The 18,594-nt window shown below is 33.3% G+C and overlaps 1 protein-coding gene across 2 annotated transcripts in view; it reads left to right on the top strand.

Moving 5' to 3' along the window:
- Positions 1-5,322: 5,322 nt before the first annotated feature.
- LOC145688495 (vitellogenin-like) overlaps positions 5,323-18,594 on the top strand; it is a 32,386-nt gene continuing 19,114 nt past the window's right edge. For both annotated transcript variants that reach the window (XM_081762824.1, XM_081762823.1), the window contains exons 1-7: positions 5,323-5,454; positions 8,171-8,194; positions 10,018-10,460; positions 12,056-12,280; positions 13,872-14,794; positions 16,751-16,919; positions 17,577-18,181. In XM_081762824.1, coding sequence (XP_081618950.1) covers positions 5,424-5,454; positions 8,171-8,194; positions 10,018-10,460; positions 12,056-12,280; positions 13,872-14,794; positions 16,751-16,919; positions 17,577-18,181 — 2,420 coding nt within the window. In that variant the 5' untranslated portion in view covers positions 5,323-5,423. The remainder of the gene's footprint in view (positions 5,455-8,170; positions 8,195-10,017; positions 10,461-12,055; positions 12,281-13,871; positions 14,795-16,750; positions 16,920-17,576; positions 18,182-18,594) is intronic.

The raw sequence follows: 18,594 nt of genomic DNA, 5'->3' as shown, positions 1-18,594 counted from the left end.
CGGAATATTAATAAAATGAGATTGAAACATGGCTGTCCAAGACAGGAAAATTTAAGGGATATCTATTTTGAAAACTGATTAACTGTACTTAAAATTTATCGACAAACACTCTTTTCGCTATACATAGACTAATTGAATACAAACAAATGAAAGGCCGGAAAATTTTCTTGGCACAGGAACGTAAGATAACTAAATAGGTCCTAAATATGAGCTACGATCTAAAAATTAAGAAACTTTCCCGAAATTTTAGTGAAGAAATTTGGGCAACCTTATCGCATTGGGGCCCCGGAGTCAGATACGTGCACAAAAGTAACCCCAAAAATGTGGTTAGCAGAAATTGGAGTGTAGCGTCCCTTTTAGCACTGAGACTACAGTGCTGACGCATAAGACTTGGACCTACAGCTCAACGTGGGATCCGAACCACATGAGCTTCTGCCGGGAATCGAACTGAAGACGAGTAGCTAGTTATAGTCGCAATGAAGCTCCCCTAAAATTGTTTGTCCTAGGCTATATACTGTGTTCGTCAAGTTTCATTGACACGGTTAATAAGCATAAAGATATAGAACGTTTCGAAACCAAGGACAATGATTTTTGTAGCAAATATAACTTTTGAAAGAGAGGGAAAGAGTGAGTGAGAGAGGGTATATTTTCATGTGTATATGGTAGTCTATAACCTTACGAATAAGATGCCTTAGTCTATAACCTTACGAATAAGATGCCTTAGTCTATAACCTTACGAATAAGATGCCTTGTGCATAACCTATATTTACAATGTAATTAACTACAAGTAATTACCAACCAAATGGCATCACCTCTCCATGTTACATACGAGATACAGCAGTTTTAAAATGGTTAAGTGTACTTATTCCAAAACCAAGAACTGCATACATTGCCATTACTATTTTTGAGATCCAAATTGCTAAAATTCGAACGAAAGATTAAATTATTTACTAAATGTTTACTACATGCAAAACAAATTCTTTCCTCGCATACTTTTTAAGTCCCTAGAATCTAGTTGTAAGGTTTAAAAGTTTAATAAAAAATGTAACAGAGAACAAGAATTAGTATAATTGAATTTTGCTTATACGTATAACTAACTTCCATACTATATTTGTATTCCTGGCTATCAAATGCTTTCCTTTCCCCTTAGTTGTTTTCACCATAGTCTATTTAGCACAGTTTACTTAAAGCAATGAAACGCAGATATGAATATTAAAAACAACTCTCAAACTTGTATTTATCTCTGTATCAGGCCTAAGTTTACAATTGTGATTGTGAAATGTGGCCTAGCCCTCTAACGTTTTCTTCCGATATCTGAACGATGTGTCTTAGTCCTATTATACGCAATAACTAGGATACACATAGCTAGAAAACAATAATAATAGTACTATTTTAACTATCAACTTTAAAAAAATGGTCCAAAATCCTGCTGGGCAAATCTCACTTAATCGAAACCTTGCCGCCCAAAATTTCGCGTGGACAAAATCTTGCGTAGCCAAAATCTAGCCGATCAAATCTCCCTGAGCCAAAACTTAGCTGAAATCACACGGAGAGAATAGGTTTATCAGAAACAGTTGAATCCCCTTGCCCTTAGAATATTTATTTCAATAAAAGTGTAATGATAAAAATACAGAAGATAGTCTAGGCTACTTTTGGAATAAATATTAAAACATCCTATCTTCACAGAATATGCCTTTAGTGAAATTGATATAAATAATAATAATAATAATAATAATAATAATAATAATAATAATAATAATAATAATAATAATAATAATAATAATAATAATAATAAACACTTTGAAGTAGGCACTATCTTCCAAAATAGGGTGACCAAATCGTCAACTAGAGAAAACGGGACAACTTTTTACTTTTGAATAGGTTGCTCCTCTAAATATATATTTTTGGCTCTCTGTTCTCTATTTCCCTCTCTGTATCTCTCACAAAAAAGGGCAAATTTACACTTTTTCGGTTTAAAACCTATTGAAATGGTTCTGGAATTAAACTTAGACTTAAATGCTTTGGGGAGTTTCACCAATCAACTTCACTGAGTGACCCCGAAAACTATGGATCTATACTAATATCGGTCACCTTTAATTACTTTTTATGTCAGCATTCTCCCAGTTTACCCTTGGGCTGAACTTGGTTTTAAACAGCATCGATTGCGTCGCTATTCATCTCAGTGATCCCGAAAACTATAGACTCTATGCTAATAAGGATCGTTTTCTATCATTGTGTATGTTACCCCCTTCCACTCTCCCTATGTTTGCTAGGGGATCTTAACCCTACTGAGGGCTCAACTTGAACTTAAAAGTCATCAGAACGGCCACCAGTCAACTTAGGAAACCCGAATACTATGGATTCGACAGTAATATCGATGGTTCTTTTCATTATTACTACCAATTAACTTGGCAATGCTGAAAAGTAATGATTTGACACTAATATCGATCGTTTTCGATATTTTTACATGTCATCATTTCACCCCCTCCCCGCTTACTAATATGGGCTGAACTTGAACTTAAAGAGCACCGGGAGTGTCACTATTTATCTAACCGACCCCAAAAACTATGGATTCGACACTAATATCGATTATTTTCAATTATTGTCATATATCAACATTCTCATCCCCCTCAGGAGTACTGATGGAGGCTGAATTTGGATTTAAACAGCATCGGAAGTGTCACTGTTCATCACAGCAACTTCGAAAACTACGTATTAGACACTAATATCGGTCGTTTCCTATCATTCTTATATGTATCCCCCTCCCACAAGATGTGCAATGGGAATTTTACCTCACTAGAGGGCTGAATTGGGACTTAGAAGGCATCGAAACTGTCACAGATCAGCTCTTGGACCCCAAAACTAGACCCATAGATTTGATAAAGGAACTAATACCGGTTATTTTCAATCATTTTTATATGACTCCTCCTCCACTTCCCCTAGGTTTGCAAAGGGGATCTTACCCTTAGCAGAGGGTTGAAGTTGGACTTAAGTACATCGAAATTGTCATCAATCAGCTCATGGACTCAGAAAACTATGTATCTTACAGTGATATCTGTCGTATTCGATCATTTTTTTTATGTGTTCACATTACCCTCCTCCTATGTGAGCTAGAGGTCTTGCCCCGTACTCCTTTTCAAACTGCAAGTATGTGTACCAAGTTTGGTTGAAATTGGTGCAGGCGTTCTATAAATATAACTTTAGGTAGGTTTAAGTAATCTAATCGTCGCCCCTCTTCTTTTAGGACAGACCATGAAGGTCCAAGGAATGTGTATGGAGATAAAGACTCCACATTGTTTTTACTTAGGAGCTCATGGACATAATGTAGTGGTGTAGTAATGTTGGAAGTGATTCCCAGATTCCTCCAAATACCCACTTTAATGAGATTGTGTGAAGTCCAGAGTCTCAGTGGAACGAGAGGAGAATGGAGAAAATTTTCCGCTCCTACCGGGAATCAAACCCATACTGTCAGTTTGAAGGTAGACACTGGTTCAATTCTCGGTGGAATTTAATATGGTTCAGATCTTCTGCTGAGCTACAGGTCCACGTTTCATATAGCCTCGGTGCTGAAAGGGATACCCACGAGACAACACGAGACAATGAATAAGGTTTTCTCATCTCGTCTCATAAGTTTTTTTTCTGGAATTCAAGTTTCGTTTCGATTCTCGAAGAATTATTTCTCGTCTTGTCTCGATTCTCTGAAGGACCGCGGTGGCTCAGTGGTAGAGCGTTCACCTCTGGCGTGTGGGATTCTTGGTTCAATCCCAGCTTGCGCGAAGTGAACTTTATGGTGGACAAACACCTTTTTCGTCGGTTTTCTCGAGGTTCTCCCACTTTCTTCATTCCCATTTCTTTATATCTCATCACCGTCTCCTTTAGCCTAGCCAGCATAGTCGTGAGACGTAAGACTCGAAGATTTCATTTCGATTCTCAGAAAGCTTTTCATACCTCGTCTTGAGTTGTTTCGGCTCGTTTTGTACATTTGTGTAGAAATTATGTCCTCATTGAATTCTAATTTCTTTTGAAGTTACTAGAATTCTTCCGCGTCACAAGAGGTCCCCGAATTGTGTGATTAACAACATTCAAACCATATTTATTATTGGAATACGTTTATTGTTTAATGATTTGTGTACCTTTAAATGTTGATAAATGTTCATTATATTTGTACAATTACTTTATCATTTTTTAAATAATATGAATCATGTAACTAAAATAGTGTTTGAGGTCTAAGGCTTGAGTGAACTAATGTTGTCCACGAGACACTAGCAGTTTCTCGTTTCGTGGGGAACTAGTTAAACTCTCAACCATCCTTTTGTTTTTGATAGGAAAATGTCCGATAGAATACTTTTCGCTTCGCTTGCTTTCTTAATGGTTCTATTTGGCAGGCATGAATGAGAGGAAAGCACGCATACATATGTTAGAGAAGTCTTATAAAGTTACAGTTCAACTTAGCGATTTAGTAACAAAACAATCTCATTATCACCGATATCCTCTTTATAATCTCAAGAAAACATATTATGTGAAACTTTATGCGCATAAATACAAAAATGAAATGAAATTTTTCGGTGTTACGTCCCATGTTATGCCGGCAAGGCTAAAGGAGACGGTAATGAGTAGAAATGAATGAAATGGTGGAATGAATAAAGTGGGAGGAAACAGGAGAACCCCGAAAAAACTACGCACACGGTGTTTGTCCACCACAAAGCTCATTTAGTGCGAGGTGAGATCGAACCAAGAACATCATGCACCAGAGATGAACGCTCTACCATTGAGCCACCGTGGCACCACGCACAAATAGTCTACATAATAATAATAATAATAATAATAATAATAATAATAATAATAATAATAATAATAATAATAATAATAATAATAATAATAATAATATACTCTCGTAATGTTCTCGCCTTTAGTGTGGAAGACCTGAATTCCATTCCCGGTTGGAGTTTATGTGATTTGGATTTGAATTATCATGCTTAAGTGCTAAAATAGGATGCAAAGCTTTTAAATATTCGAACATCCATTTCGTAGTATTTGAACGAAATCATGAGTGCAAATACGAACGAATTAGCAAAAATAAAATTTTATTTTATTATGTATAATAAATTATATATTTTCAGATAGATTCTTGGTATTTTCTGTTTTTTCTTCATTCAATAGAAACGGATTTGTACTTCCTGTATTTTAACTCATAAAGCATGTCATCATTCTGCTATCTATGATGTTTGATTTCCCAGATAGTGCTGAAACTTTGAATAAAACACTGCTGACGTCGCCGCTTGGCACAAGAAGGATACACCATAATAAGGGCAGGGGTCTTTTGCTGACTAAACTTTTCAACTGGTATAAAACGCTTCGACCTTGTCATAAGACACCATTCCGGGTTTCAGTCTTGAGCATCTGGAATCTGGACATCGGCAAGCATGTGGACTTCTCTTTTCCTGTGCCTCTTTGGTAAGTTCTTAGTGTTTGGATAAAACCCTACATAACTTTTTTTTATCTATCAGATTGATAAAATGAATCACATTTTACTCATATATATATATTTCCACTCGCGAATTGCTTTATTGGCCCACGGAAATTAGTCTTTACTCGTAGAATACATATGTGTTTGTTTTATGAAGATTAAGTAGAAGCTTTGAATTTTACATATACTTGGTAAATGTACAGATTAAACATGATTATTCTTTGTAATATCATAATCATAATTTCATTGAAATCCTACGGAATGGATGTTGAGATACACAGAAGCTTAGTATCCATTTTCAGCAACGAGCTATACGAGAAGTGAATCTATCTAAACGGGAGATCCAAATCACATGAACTCCAACTGGGAATGGAAGCCCGTTCTTCCATACCACAGGCGAGAATTATTACGAGGGTGGTCAAGTAAATAATATAGTTGTTATTAGTATTAGTAGTATTCAGCGGAAATACTGAGCAATCAAATTTTGTTGTGTAGACGTTGGTTGTTAATAATCTGTATAAAATGTTTTGGATTTGATTTTGGATGCAGGTCATACTGAATGAGTCGTGGAAAAGATGTTACTAGTGAGAGCAAGTAAATACTGAGATGATAGTTTAATTAGAGGTTCTGATCCTTTATTTTACATACACACACATGTTCTTGCAAATCGTACATTGTGCGACTTATACACCTTCAAACCTGAGGCTTCAGAGTTAGAATATGTATATATAAATGTATCTTTAGGGTAAAATGGTGTCAAGGCAACTGCATTTACTGTTGTTTTGACTTGAACTATTTGCATTTCTGAGAAATTGCTGTGATTGGCAAAAGTTCTGAAGGTTTTAATAATAATAATAATAATGTTTAATATTACGTATTATAAGGATGACGCTACTGTGCCTTATAAGATTGTAATGTTAGCACGTCCGTCCGTTACTCCACACAATAACCCTTGAACGAAAGCAAATTTTTGAATTCTGTTTTATGCAACAGGGAGCTAGAGTGATTAGTCTTGGCCGAGTTTGTTAACATCTTCACAGGCAACAGCGACTTCCACAGTCGCTATCCATATCTCATTTATGCACAAATATAGTTTCGCGTGACACTAATATGCATCCGTCGAAACTTGTAAGAATTATGGGTTGCATAAACATCTGGGTGAAAATACTCTTAATCTCTATTATTAAACGTAAGCCCATTCATTCATAAATGTACGTCTCGCGTGATCCTCTTTACTGTCTTCAGCAGAGTTTATTATTTATTATACTTAATATTGCAATGGTCGCTTCAACTAGGCATATTCATATATGCATAGCCTATATACAGATTTTACGTTTAATGTAACTAATATTCGTATTTATTATTTAGTTACACCTGTCACGTAGAGGCTTCTATTTGTTTATCGCTTTTCTTTTTACTTTATTAGAAATGATTAACCTTCCGCGTGTGATTTATTATTATTATTATTATTATTATTATTATTATTATTATTATTATTATTATTATTATTATTATTATTATTTCATAACGTATGTAGTTAAATTTACAATGAGCTTAATAGATTGAATTCACAATGACTTGTTGTTAATTACAAATGGAGGTCAATTCAGAACCTCAAGAATTATTCTTTACTTGAAGAAATGCAATCACTAGCATAGTTAGAATTTTTCCTTTATATTAGGAAATGAAATAGAAATCTTTCAATGTGTTACGTCCCACGGTTATGTCGGTTAGGCCAAAGGAGAGAGTGATTATGAGAAATGAATGAAATGATGGATGAAAAAGTGGGTGGAAACAGGAGAACCACGAGAAAACCCATGCACACGGTGTTTATCCAACACAAAGCTCACTTGGCGCGAGCTGGGATTGAACCACGGACTCCATGCACAAGAGGTGAATGCTCTACCACTGAGCCACCGTGGCCCCTCCTTTGGTTGACTGGATTTCTATAGCGCGATGACAGTAAAATTACGAATAGTCGGATCTTGTGGGTATTACTCTTACCTCCCTTTTTTACGCCACATAATCCTGTTATGGATTTGACTTATAAGTTTAATTCTGAAATTATGTTTGTCAGCATTTGTTCTCTTTTACTCTTTTCAGTGAAGGCAGTAGCGTACGCAGGAATTTGTTTCGGGGGGTCCAAACTCAATATGAGGGTATTTTATATTAAAATTTCTAAAATTGCCCCTAAAATTAGGCTAAATTTACACAAAAGTCGAAATTTCGGGGGGTCCGGACCCACCCCCTGCGTACGTCCCTGAGTGAAGGTATTAATGAAGGGCAAATGTGTAAAGAGAAAAGCATATTGAGAGATTAACCGAGAGATAAAAAGAATTCAATGTCACAATCCATGCGTTCTCTGATAAAATATTATCCCGTTAACCTGTTAACACACTACATGCCCTTCATTAATTTGTTATTAAATATCAACCCACATTAAGTAATAAAATAATTTACTGTATTCATTTAATTGTTCTTTTTACTTGTTTTAAGGGAAATAAATTTGCAATATATCAATAAGTGTTTTGTATCTAATCAGCATATTTGTTTAATAACGATAAATGAGTTGAAAAGAACATTGCACAATAAATTATTGCTTTCTTCATAAATACATTAAAAAACGCAGAATTTATGACGTATATAGGTATATGAGTTTTGTATTTTCTACTTGTTAATTTTATTATTTTCTTTCTCTTTCAGCTGGGGCTGTCTTGGCTGACAATGGTAAATAAAACACTATTGTATTTAATATTCAATTTAATTGATATAACCATATTTAGGATGGAAACTATATTCTTTTATTTTTCATTTGCTGTAAAGATTCAAATCTGATGCAAGTAATCTAAAATAACTACTCTCACCATTAAAACTCCCAAATAACTACTCTCTAGCATATTTGACCCATTAACAACAGATGTCGTTCATAGTGATTCAATTTGAACAATAATTTTAATGAATGTTCAAAATGTTTAGGGATTCCCACAATGACAAAAAAATCGTGCATATAACTCTAAAGTTATACCTTGTAATTGAATAAATACAAATAAAGTGTACAATTAGTTTAGTTAAATGAGAGATTGAAATAGTTATTTTGCACTTTTTTGCTATAAATCATGAAAAAAGAGGGAAAATATTCGTATCTTTGTTAACCTTAAAGAAAGAACGTCTTTGGAGTTATTGAAAGTGAGTCATCTATCGTGCTTTGCAATTTTGCATTTCATGTTCAGTTCAGCGTTCCGTTGTGAAGAAGGAGTATTTTCGAGTACATCAGCACGTGATGAACTCTAATTGGTTCTTATGATGCTTTTTGTGTGTGTTTCTTTCTCAAACATGAGAATATAACATTTCTGTTTTTATTTATATTAACTTCGAACTTTCAGATAACCTGATATAACGTATTATCACTCACAAACTTTATCCTAATTAAGCTCAGTTTGTATAAATGCTATTTTATTACTAAATGTTGTAAAGTAATGGTCGAATAGCGCATGTGGTTCAGGTTAGGTTAAAGCCATTTGGTGATCCTCCAACATTGTGAAATAATTGTAGAGTTATTTGATTTCAAAGGTATCAAACTCTGATATAGAAAGTCAGACAAGACGAAGTTGCTAGCCGATGCGCTGACCACGTATCATATAGTTGAACATGTGCATCCTCTCATATTATAATTATTTGTGATTCCTTGTGCCAGGGCATTTAATGCAAAATAAGAAACATAGAAAACAACATGAGGATGTAAATAACAAGTAGATCAGGTGAAATAGAAGGAAGAAAATATTCGACGCTAACTTTGGTCTGTGAATATACTTAAAAATGTACCACTTTTTTTTTTTTTTTTTTTTTTGGTCAACTTATGCGTACAGATAATCCGAGTTTTATGTTTGTACTTTCTTGCAAATAAAGTATTGAATCACATACTATTACGATATCTTAAAAGTTATTTCTTGGATCTCTTAAGATTTTACAAAGCAAACATTAGGATGCTTTTTACTAAAATTAAATGAACTTGCATGTTTACCATACTAAGAAGCTTCTCAATCCCCCTATTTTCTTTGCTTTTTTACGACAATTAAATTAAATCGCATAACAATTTCGAAAATCACTTTTTAAAATAAGTGTTGAATAGCTAAGGATTGTAAATAGTTGACAGACCTGATATATTTTAAAAGAGAAACAGCTTGAGTAGTTAAGTATCAGTATGCATTTTACCCATCAATTGAAAATACTAATTAACCTTGTACAATATTGATATTTACGCCTTTTATATAGAAATGCAAAAATTTGGTTTGTATTTTTTAAAGCAATCAACAATGCCTTCTAATAAATTGAAAGGAAAATGTATCCTATCCAAATTATACCTACCCGATATTGGTATAAGACATTCTCACACTTTTCATTTATTTATTTATTTTTAAAGTCGGTGATTGTTTGAACCCAACTTACGATGTTGAAGTAAAAGTTGGGGAAGTAGGAAAAGGCAATATCTTAACATAATAGTATATGTTCTGTTCAGGTACGAATTTACATTTTTCTATTCGATTCTGTAGGTTTCAAAAGTGGAAAAGAATACAAATATCACTGGACGGCGACATCTTTAGCATCCCACTACCAACTAGCCGACCAACACGTTGGAGTAGTATTGCGTGCGGAGCTTATCGTCCAGGCTGCCAGGGAAAATGAGCTGCTTCTTAAGCTTTCTAATCCGAAATACAGTGAAATCCATGCCAACTTATCAGATGGATGGGATTCACAGATTCCGGAGAAGGAGCTTTCCTACCAACCACTTCCTCTGAGCGGAAAACCAGTACAGCTGAAAATCCAAGACGGTGTGGTTGAACAGTTGTCAGCCTCTAAAGATGCCAGCACTTGGGAAACTAATATCTATAAGGGCATCGCCAGCCAGCTGCAATTAGACACAAAGGGAAAGAACAAGATCCGAAGTCCAGGCTCTCAACTTGATGCATCCAATACTGTTTACAACACCATGGAAGTAAGTGCAGGAATTTGATTTTCATATGTTATCTGTAAATACATCTTCCAATTTCTGGAGTACACATATTCTAATCAAGTAATGGAGATATGAATATTCTATAAAAATAATTCAGGGGAGAAGATTTGGAGAGAACTATCGCCAATGTATGTTGTTAGCCCGTTTACTCTTTCTAAATTCATGTTTGTATTAACATTTACTCCCCTTCTACTCTAAAAATGTTTTCTCTGAATTCTTAACTATCAATTTAAAAGCAGAATGGTAATAGTTTGTTTCCTATAAAAATTATGGCTAATTTGGATAATATTTAAATGGAATTATGAAATGTAAGTTATAGTGTACATTTGCAGTTAAATTTATTCAAACTTTGACTTTTTCGTAGTATGTAAAAACGATGTTTTTTTTTCAGGGCACTCTTTAATGTTCTTAATGTTTAATTACATGAAACAATGAAATGCTCTATGTTTCTTCTTCTTCTTCTTCTTCTTCTTCTTATTATTATTATTATTATTATTATTATTATTATTATTATTATTATTATTATTATTATTAGTAGTAGTAGTAGTAGTAGTAGTAGTAGTAGTAGTAGTAGTAGTAGTAGTAGTAGTAGTAGTAGTAGTAGTAGTAGTAGTAGTAGTAGTAGTAGCTTATACACTTGAGAAAGGAATTTTCGGTACCTACCAGCATTATCAGGTAACACTTCTCTGACACACAATACTTAGTGCTAGCATGGATTTGTTTAATTGCTTGGCTTTTAGTTTATTCATTGTTGAAAGTTTTGTTGAAAGTTCTATCCAGGAGACCAGAAATTATTGGAATAAAGAGTGTAAAGTTCTAAGAATATGTAAGGCAGGGAAATGAAAAAATCCAGCAGTAAGGAAAAAAAATAAATAGATTGAAATATTTTAGACTGGAATTTCTTTGAAATTTCTTTCATTGGTTTTCCGTCATTCCTTGAATAGCATATTTAGGGGAAAATATATATAATTGATTCCTTATATTAAATAACGATGAGGAAAGATCTAGAGCTATACTGAGCGAAATAAGTACGATTTTAACAAATACTCCAGAAACACGTGTGACTGCTATCTTTTGGCTTCGGACTAAACTGTTATGCACTGGTACCAGTAATCACTCATTTAATTTTAGACATAAGTTAACCGATACATATGTATCATTTTCGGGTTGACGGATAACCGATGAAACGAATTTCCGTGCATTTAGCTATTTATTTATGTTCTATATTTTCTAAGGCTAACAGGTTACACTTCATGAAAGCTGAGTAGCGAAAGCACATGAAGCATTACTCATAAACAAGTCAGCTGGAGACAGAGAAAATGTACTACAGGACAGTAGAGGCAGGCACAACGAGCAAGATCATTAGATAGGGGTTGCTGAGAAGACTGTAATGAAATTTATTATTTAATTCTGATCAGCTCTTACCAAACGAAAGAAATCTATTTCCGTGTCTGTAGCAAACGGTATATCGGCATGTAATTATCCTTTCAGCTGCTGCTGCTTGAAATCTATACAGTAGTAAGATAATCAACTTTATTCTTCGATTTTGATTTATGCGACGTTTTAAAACTTTTCAGGCTAATGTTGTCGGTAAATGCCAAGTTCAGTATAGCATTTCACCACTGCCAGAACACATGGTTTACAGCGAACCTGAACTACATCCAACACAAGAAGGCAAATACTTTCAAGTCACCAAATCCACTAACTTCAGCAACTGTGAGAATAGGCCAGGGTACAATTTTGGCATAACCGAAATATCAGATGCTCAAGCTGGAGACAATCAAATGAAAGACTTTTTGGTGGTAAGTAGCGTAGTAAATCAATGTATTATTCATCTTAACCTTAATATAATTTAATTTTAATTTTATGTTTATATTAAAATGTATATTTCAGCTTAGAGTGTAAGTAAATGCAGTTTCGAAACCATAAATTTTCACTAACGCCAAAAAGAGAAGTAATTTTCTTTAAATTTAATTCAATTACCGAGGTTTTTGTCATTTTAGATGACAGTACTTTCGAAATTTGCATTTAGATCTTTGTTTATTATTTCTTTAAAGTAATCATTACACCATCTGGCCTTACTTCCAGTTTCTATGTGAGTCTTACTGTATTGAGACTTTAAAATGCACGCACGTTACGGTAAAATCGCTACATTTAGCATCTTTTTTTACTGTAACACTACATGTATTTTAAAGTCTTGGCTCATTGAGATTCACCTTAAAAACTAACGTTGTAACATAGTTCTATTCAGAAATGTTAGACATTTTGAGACATTAAACATATATATAAAATCCAGGAAGAAAATAATCATAATAATAATTTAAAAAGTTGTGTTTCAATTTGTTACCAGTTCCTAACCATTTAGGCAAATACTGATTTATTTTTATGGTAATGTAAATTTGATTTTTCTTATCTTGGATGGATTTTGCCAGATACACATTAACATGTTCGTAAAAGAAATAGAAAATTAATAATTGACCAATTGTGGTTATGACGCTTTTCTCCTTTTTAAGCAGCAATTTTTTGTTGTTTAATAGTTTAATGTCTAGCATGCTGTTCAGCTTTCGTAAGTTTGTAGTTCCAGCTCTGTTTTCTTTTTCCTTTTTCCTTTTTCCTTTTTTTGTTTTTTTGCTTTTTTATGGATAAATCAACACAAGAAACAGCATATAAATTGTATGCGGTTTTCAGTGACTCAAACAATCTTGACCAAATATTATAGATTGGTAAAAACTGACTTCCTTACTACATTGAGATATTACTATTGTTTTCTCTCTATGGACTTTTTTTCTTTCAAAGTTATATGGATGCAAATTTGGATTTCGGGCTTAAAGAAGTAACAACATAAATATACACGTCTTCTAGGAACCCATCTTGTCTCAACTAAATTTGGAACAGATAAACTTTGACCCCTTTAGTACAGATGTGAATATTATCAACTTTGTCCACCTTCTGGTTATTTTTCTAAACTGGGTATTATGAAAATCCAAATATAATTTAGTTAAGTGAACAAAATCAATTGAGAGACGACCATTTCGACAAGTTTCTTATATCAAGGCTTTATATTTCTTTCTAGATGCTTACCATTTAAAGAATCTAATTTTATTCTACATGCTTCCAAACTTTTGTTTCTTAGCATTGTTGTGTTTGAAAATAATAGGTAAAAGGATCATTTGTGTCGTCTTGTGGATACAAGAAAATCTAAATTAAGTTGTATATTTTAACATGTGTAAGTAATCCGAAAATTATCCAAAGAAAATTAGAAACTATGACTTGAAAGAGTTTTCTAAAATATTAAAGACGTATATTTCCTTTAAATTTCTTTTTAAAATAACCACTGGAATATACAGTATATGGTATATAAATATATCATAAATATTTTTTTTATTCATTTAGAGATCTTCCGAGGTCCGTATAATTGCTTCTGGCACACCTGAAGATTACACAATTCAACAGTCAGTGGAAACTTCCAGGACCATTGTTAGCCCTGAGTTATATAATCAGCAAAAGAGCATGGTGGTCAGTAAAGGAAATCTTACTCTTATTTCTGTTCAGTCTATTTCTGGCAAACTAGAGGAGCCATCTCAGTTGGAAGATTTGGGAAATCTTGTATATGATTACAATGAAGCATTTCCTGAACATACCCAGAAACAAAGAAATTCTGATGAGGATCAAAAGGGTTCCCAAACCAGACTACATCCTCTAGCACGAAATAGGAATGCTTATGATGAGAACTCCAGTTCCAGTTCAGAATCTGGCGAAAGCTCTGATGCCAGTATGTCCAGCAGCGATGAATCTGTGGAGCCAAATTCTTACAGAAATCGAAGAAATTACAAACCAAATTATTCTCAGCATCTGAGAAGGAACCAATCTGATTCACTTTCTTCTTCAAGTAGCAGCTCAAGTAGCGAAGAGTATAATGCAACAGAAGCAGGACATCAGCCACAGAGAAGAGCTGTTGGCAGAAGCGGAAGCTCGTCTAGCTCCAGCGAAGAAGATAGCTTTGAGCCAAGAGATATTCAATCAGAACCTTCCATGGATTACCCACCACAATTACCTCTACATCCATACTTCGTTGGTTATGAAGGAAGATCTATTGACAATTCCAATCAAGTAAATGTAGTTTCTGCGGCTAAGCAACAAACTCAAGAAATTGCTTCTCAAGTGCAAAGCCCTAACTCAATACCAGAGGAAAGGACTTTGGGAAAATTCGACATCCTAACAAATCTTGTTCGTCTGATGAGTACATCTCAGTTACATCAAATTTCCAAGGATCTATATACTCCTCAGTCTAGTGATAGTGGCAAAATTATTGCATGGTAAGTGATTTGAATATTCATGACTCTTGGTTAGGTATTCTTATATATATGTGTATATTGTAATTTTAGTTAGTCTTACAGGTTTTATTATTATTATTATTATTATTATTATTATTATTATTATTATTATTATTATTATTATTATTATTATTATTATTATTAATAATAATAATAATAATAATAATAATAATAATAATAATAATAATAATAATAATAATAATCTTGGTATATGCTGAAATCTTTGTAATTGAAAATTCTGAGAATCTACATAGAAGTTATTATGGATTTATCCACAAAATATAATTCATCAGTACTTGCCGAACAATTCCTATAACTTGTTTAATTACGAAAGTGAAGATATCAATCATTTGGGGGTTTCAAATAATCGAAGTTATCATAATTTCAGGCATCTTTATGAAGTAGCTTTTAAATTATTAATTATTATTAACACTTTCAACTATTCGGCCTCCGTACTATCAGGCTTAGTTAGAAAATAATAAAATGAGGACTATTGTTTTTGAACAACTTACTCGACTCGATAACAAAGAAACTGAATAGGAAGATGCAAACTGGGCTTGTTCCCCGGGTACCGGATTGGGGGGCAAAGAACTGGGAAAATATGTATTTTCACTATAAGGCAAAGAAAAGAGTTTTAGCAAACTAAAGACCATAAAAATTTAACTCAGAAACTTAACAGCACAACAACGACTCATAAACCTTAGGATCATATTCATAGAGCATAAGTTAGCTTCAAAGCTATCTTACCAGGACATTATAAAAACCTTTGCTGCCAAATGAGGTCGCAAAGTTAAATTTTAGTTCCAACTTTTTGTGTTTTCATTTAACTTACATCGATTTAAGAGATTTGCAAAATGTCCGAGTATAATACTCAAGAAAACAGCTTGACTGTTTGTCATAATTAAATATTCTATTCTAAAGCAACATACTATTGACTCATTATACACATATACACATCCCGATATAGTTCTAAAAACATTGTGATTTGCAGTTATTATGATAAGACTATAAGAATACGTCAAGCATACTATTCTCAGATTATTGGGCACTCAAATATTAATTAGTTAGATGTTTTATCTTGTTCAAAAAATTAAGTTATGTACTGCAATTTTGAAATCAAGATTTACCACTTGAAGAAAAAATGGAATAGTAGAATTACTGTGTGATGCCAATATAAGGTGTAGTCAGGGAGCGTTTTGGTTTTGGTTGGGCGGAGGGGGGGGGTGAGGTTTGAAGAGTTTTTGCCCAGGGCAATAAGTAGCCGAGTTGCGTCGCTGGGGCTGCCCTTCCACCACATAAGACAGGATAGTCGGGAGTCTATTGTACTTGTTTATACAAATGTTATTAGGTTAATTGTTATTATTATTATTATTATTATTATTATTATTATTATTATTATTATTATTATTATTATTATTATTATTATTATTATTATTATCATCATCAAATGCTAATTGTTATTAACATTAATCTCATACATATATACATTGAATTTTAAGTTTAAGACAAGAAATGTATTTATAAATACTAACGAACAACTTTCCTTCGTAAACAGATTTATCCCTAAAGAAAATATTAGATAATTTTTAGAATAATTTATTAAACTGCTGTCCTGTTATCCATAAATTAATTTTCAATTTCATTATGTAATAACAAGTCATAATAAAAATAAATTCTAGACAGACTTGAGTAATTGTAACAAATTAACATATAATTCTGAAAACTACAATTTTTAATCTGTATAAAATCTAGATAATAGCTGAAGTCATATTTTTAGAAGTCTAAGTGATATACTACGTTTCAAACAGTTCTGAGAACATGAAGAAAAAATAAAAAAAATCTAATCTAAATCAATATTGATGATCCTAACTTAATACAATTTTAATTTTTGAGCTTTATTATTAGCTATGTATTTTAGAAGAGAGGTTCTATTTATAGGAAGGTATTCCGTGACGCTCTTGCTGAAGCCGGAACTGGACCAGCACTTCGTGTTATTCGTCAACTCATAGAAGAAAGAAAACTTGAAGGAGAAGAAGCCGCAGAAGTTTTGGCCACCCTGCAAAGAAGTGCTCGTCTTCCTACCTCCAACTACTTGAGAGAATTCTTCGTAAGTTCACATATTATTTTATATTTATTTTGTGCTTTTTTCTTTTTTTTTTAGAATAACAAGATATCATCTAGGTTTATTGTTTTTTTTTTTTTTAATGGAAAGAGCTATTGACATTTTTCTACTTCAATAGCCGTTATTTCATAAAATAGTATTCACTTTATAACATAAAGAGTTTAACTTTTATTTTTCTCTACTACTACAAAACGCAGAGAAATCTATATTCCAATTGCTATTATTCAATTTAGGTGAAACAATTACTGAAATGAGGAATGAAGCTATTTTGTGGTTCTTTGTAGGATAATAACTATGTCTACTTACAGGCTAAGAATTGTCACTTGTTAAGAATTTTGTATTGAATTAATTAACATTATCTTTAAGAAGGCACTACAAAATTAAGTTCTACAGAAGCCTATTTTTGTGTTGCCGCTGATAATGATGGAACTGCATAAATTATAATATGATAAAGTGTAAGAAACAACGAAATATTTAATCAGTTATCCTTTTTGCAATTAGTTTTAATATCTAAAATGGAACTTCTTATAAGAAATCAAACATATTTTGCTCATTCTTTTTTCTCACTAAAATAGCGATAACATCCTTTGCACACACAAAGATATCCTATTCTAATAATTTGTTATGTGCTATTGCTTGCAGGAATTGGTGAAGAGTAATCCTGTTAAGAGCTCTCCGCTTGCGTATGCTGCAGGTCTTACCAGTTTAGCTGCTCTTTTGCGCAAATCTTCTGTTAGTCCTCAAAATGCTCATCAAAGGTATCCAGTTCACGCATTCGGACCAATGGCAATCAATGATCCTTCAATCCGAAACGAATATGTTCAGTATCTTTCCCAAGAGCTGAATAAGGCTATCAATGAAAGAAAAGACTCAAGAACACAGACACTTATTGTAGCACTTGGGAAGACTGGATCTCCCCGTGCTCTTAAGGTATTTGAGAATCATCTGGAAGAACAGAAATTGTCGAAATTCCAGCGATTATTAATTGTTACTTCTTTGGATCACATGATTAAGGCGAATCCGAAACCTGCGCAAAAGTTCTTGTTCAATATATATCAAAACTTAGGAGAAGCTCACGAAGTCCGATGCGCAGCCGTATTTGTGCTAATGAAGACTGATCCTCCAGTCAACATGTTACAGAGAATGGCTACGTCCACACGTTACGAGACAAATGAACAAGTGAAAGCTGCAGTAATTTCCTCCATTCAGTCAGCCGCTTCTCTTCAGACTCCAGAAAATCAAGAACTGTGAGTATTTAGTCTTACACTTGAATTCTGCACTTACGTTTCAAAATATTTTCAAATCTATGTTTAGATTAGATTTTTCTGATTTTGTAGAAGATTTCGAGGATAAGTTAAATTGAAGATAAACTTTAACTACGTACTAAGTTTGGTTCGACTATATTTATCTAAAATATACTTTTCTTGTAAATTTAAAATATGGTGGAAAATTGTAGTGATAGTTGAAAAATTTCAAACTATTACGACATATGCTCTGTTAGTATTTTGGTTGGTTGGTTTCGGAGTTTAGCCTACGTTCCAGTACCAGTGCTATGTGAGACATGGCCCTACAGCTTAACGTGGAAACTGAACAACATGAGCTACCACCAGAAATTGAACGCAGGCCTTCTGCACTGAACATGCATGTGCTAACCATATAG

The sequence above is a fragment of the Thermobia domestica genome, chromosome 6, assembly GCF_964235325.1.
Source record: "Thermobia domestica chromosome 6, izTheDome1.hap1.1, whole genome shotgun sequence".
NCBI lineage: Eukaryota > Metazoa > Arthropoda > Insecta > Zygentoma > Lepismatidae > Thermobia > Thermobia domestica.
The sequence above is the reverse complement of the archived record's forward strand: the minus strand, read 5'-3'. Positions and strand labels throughout refer to the sequence as shown.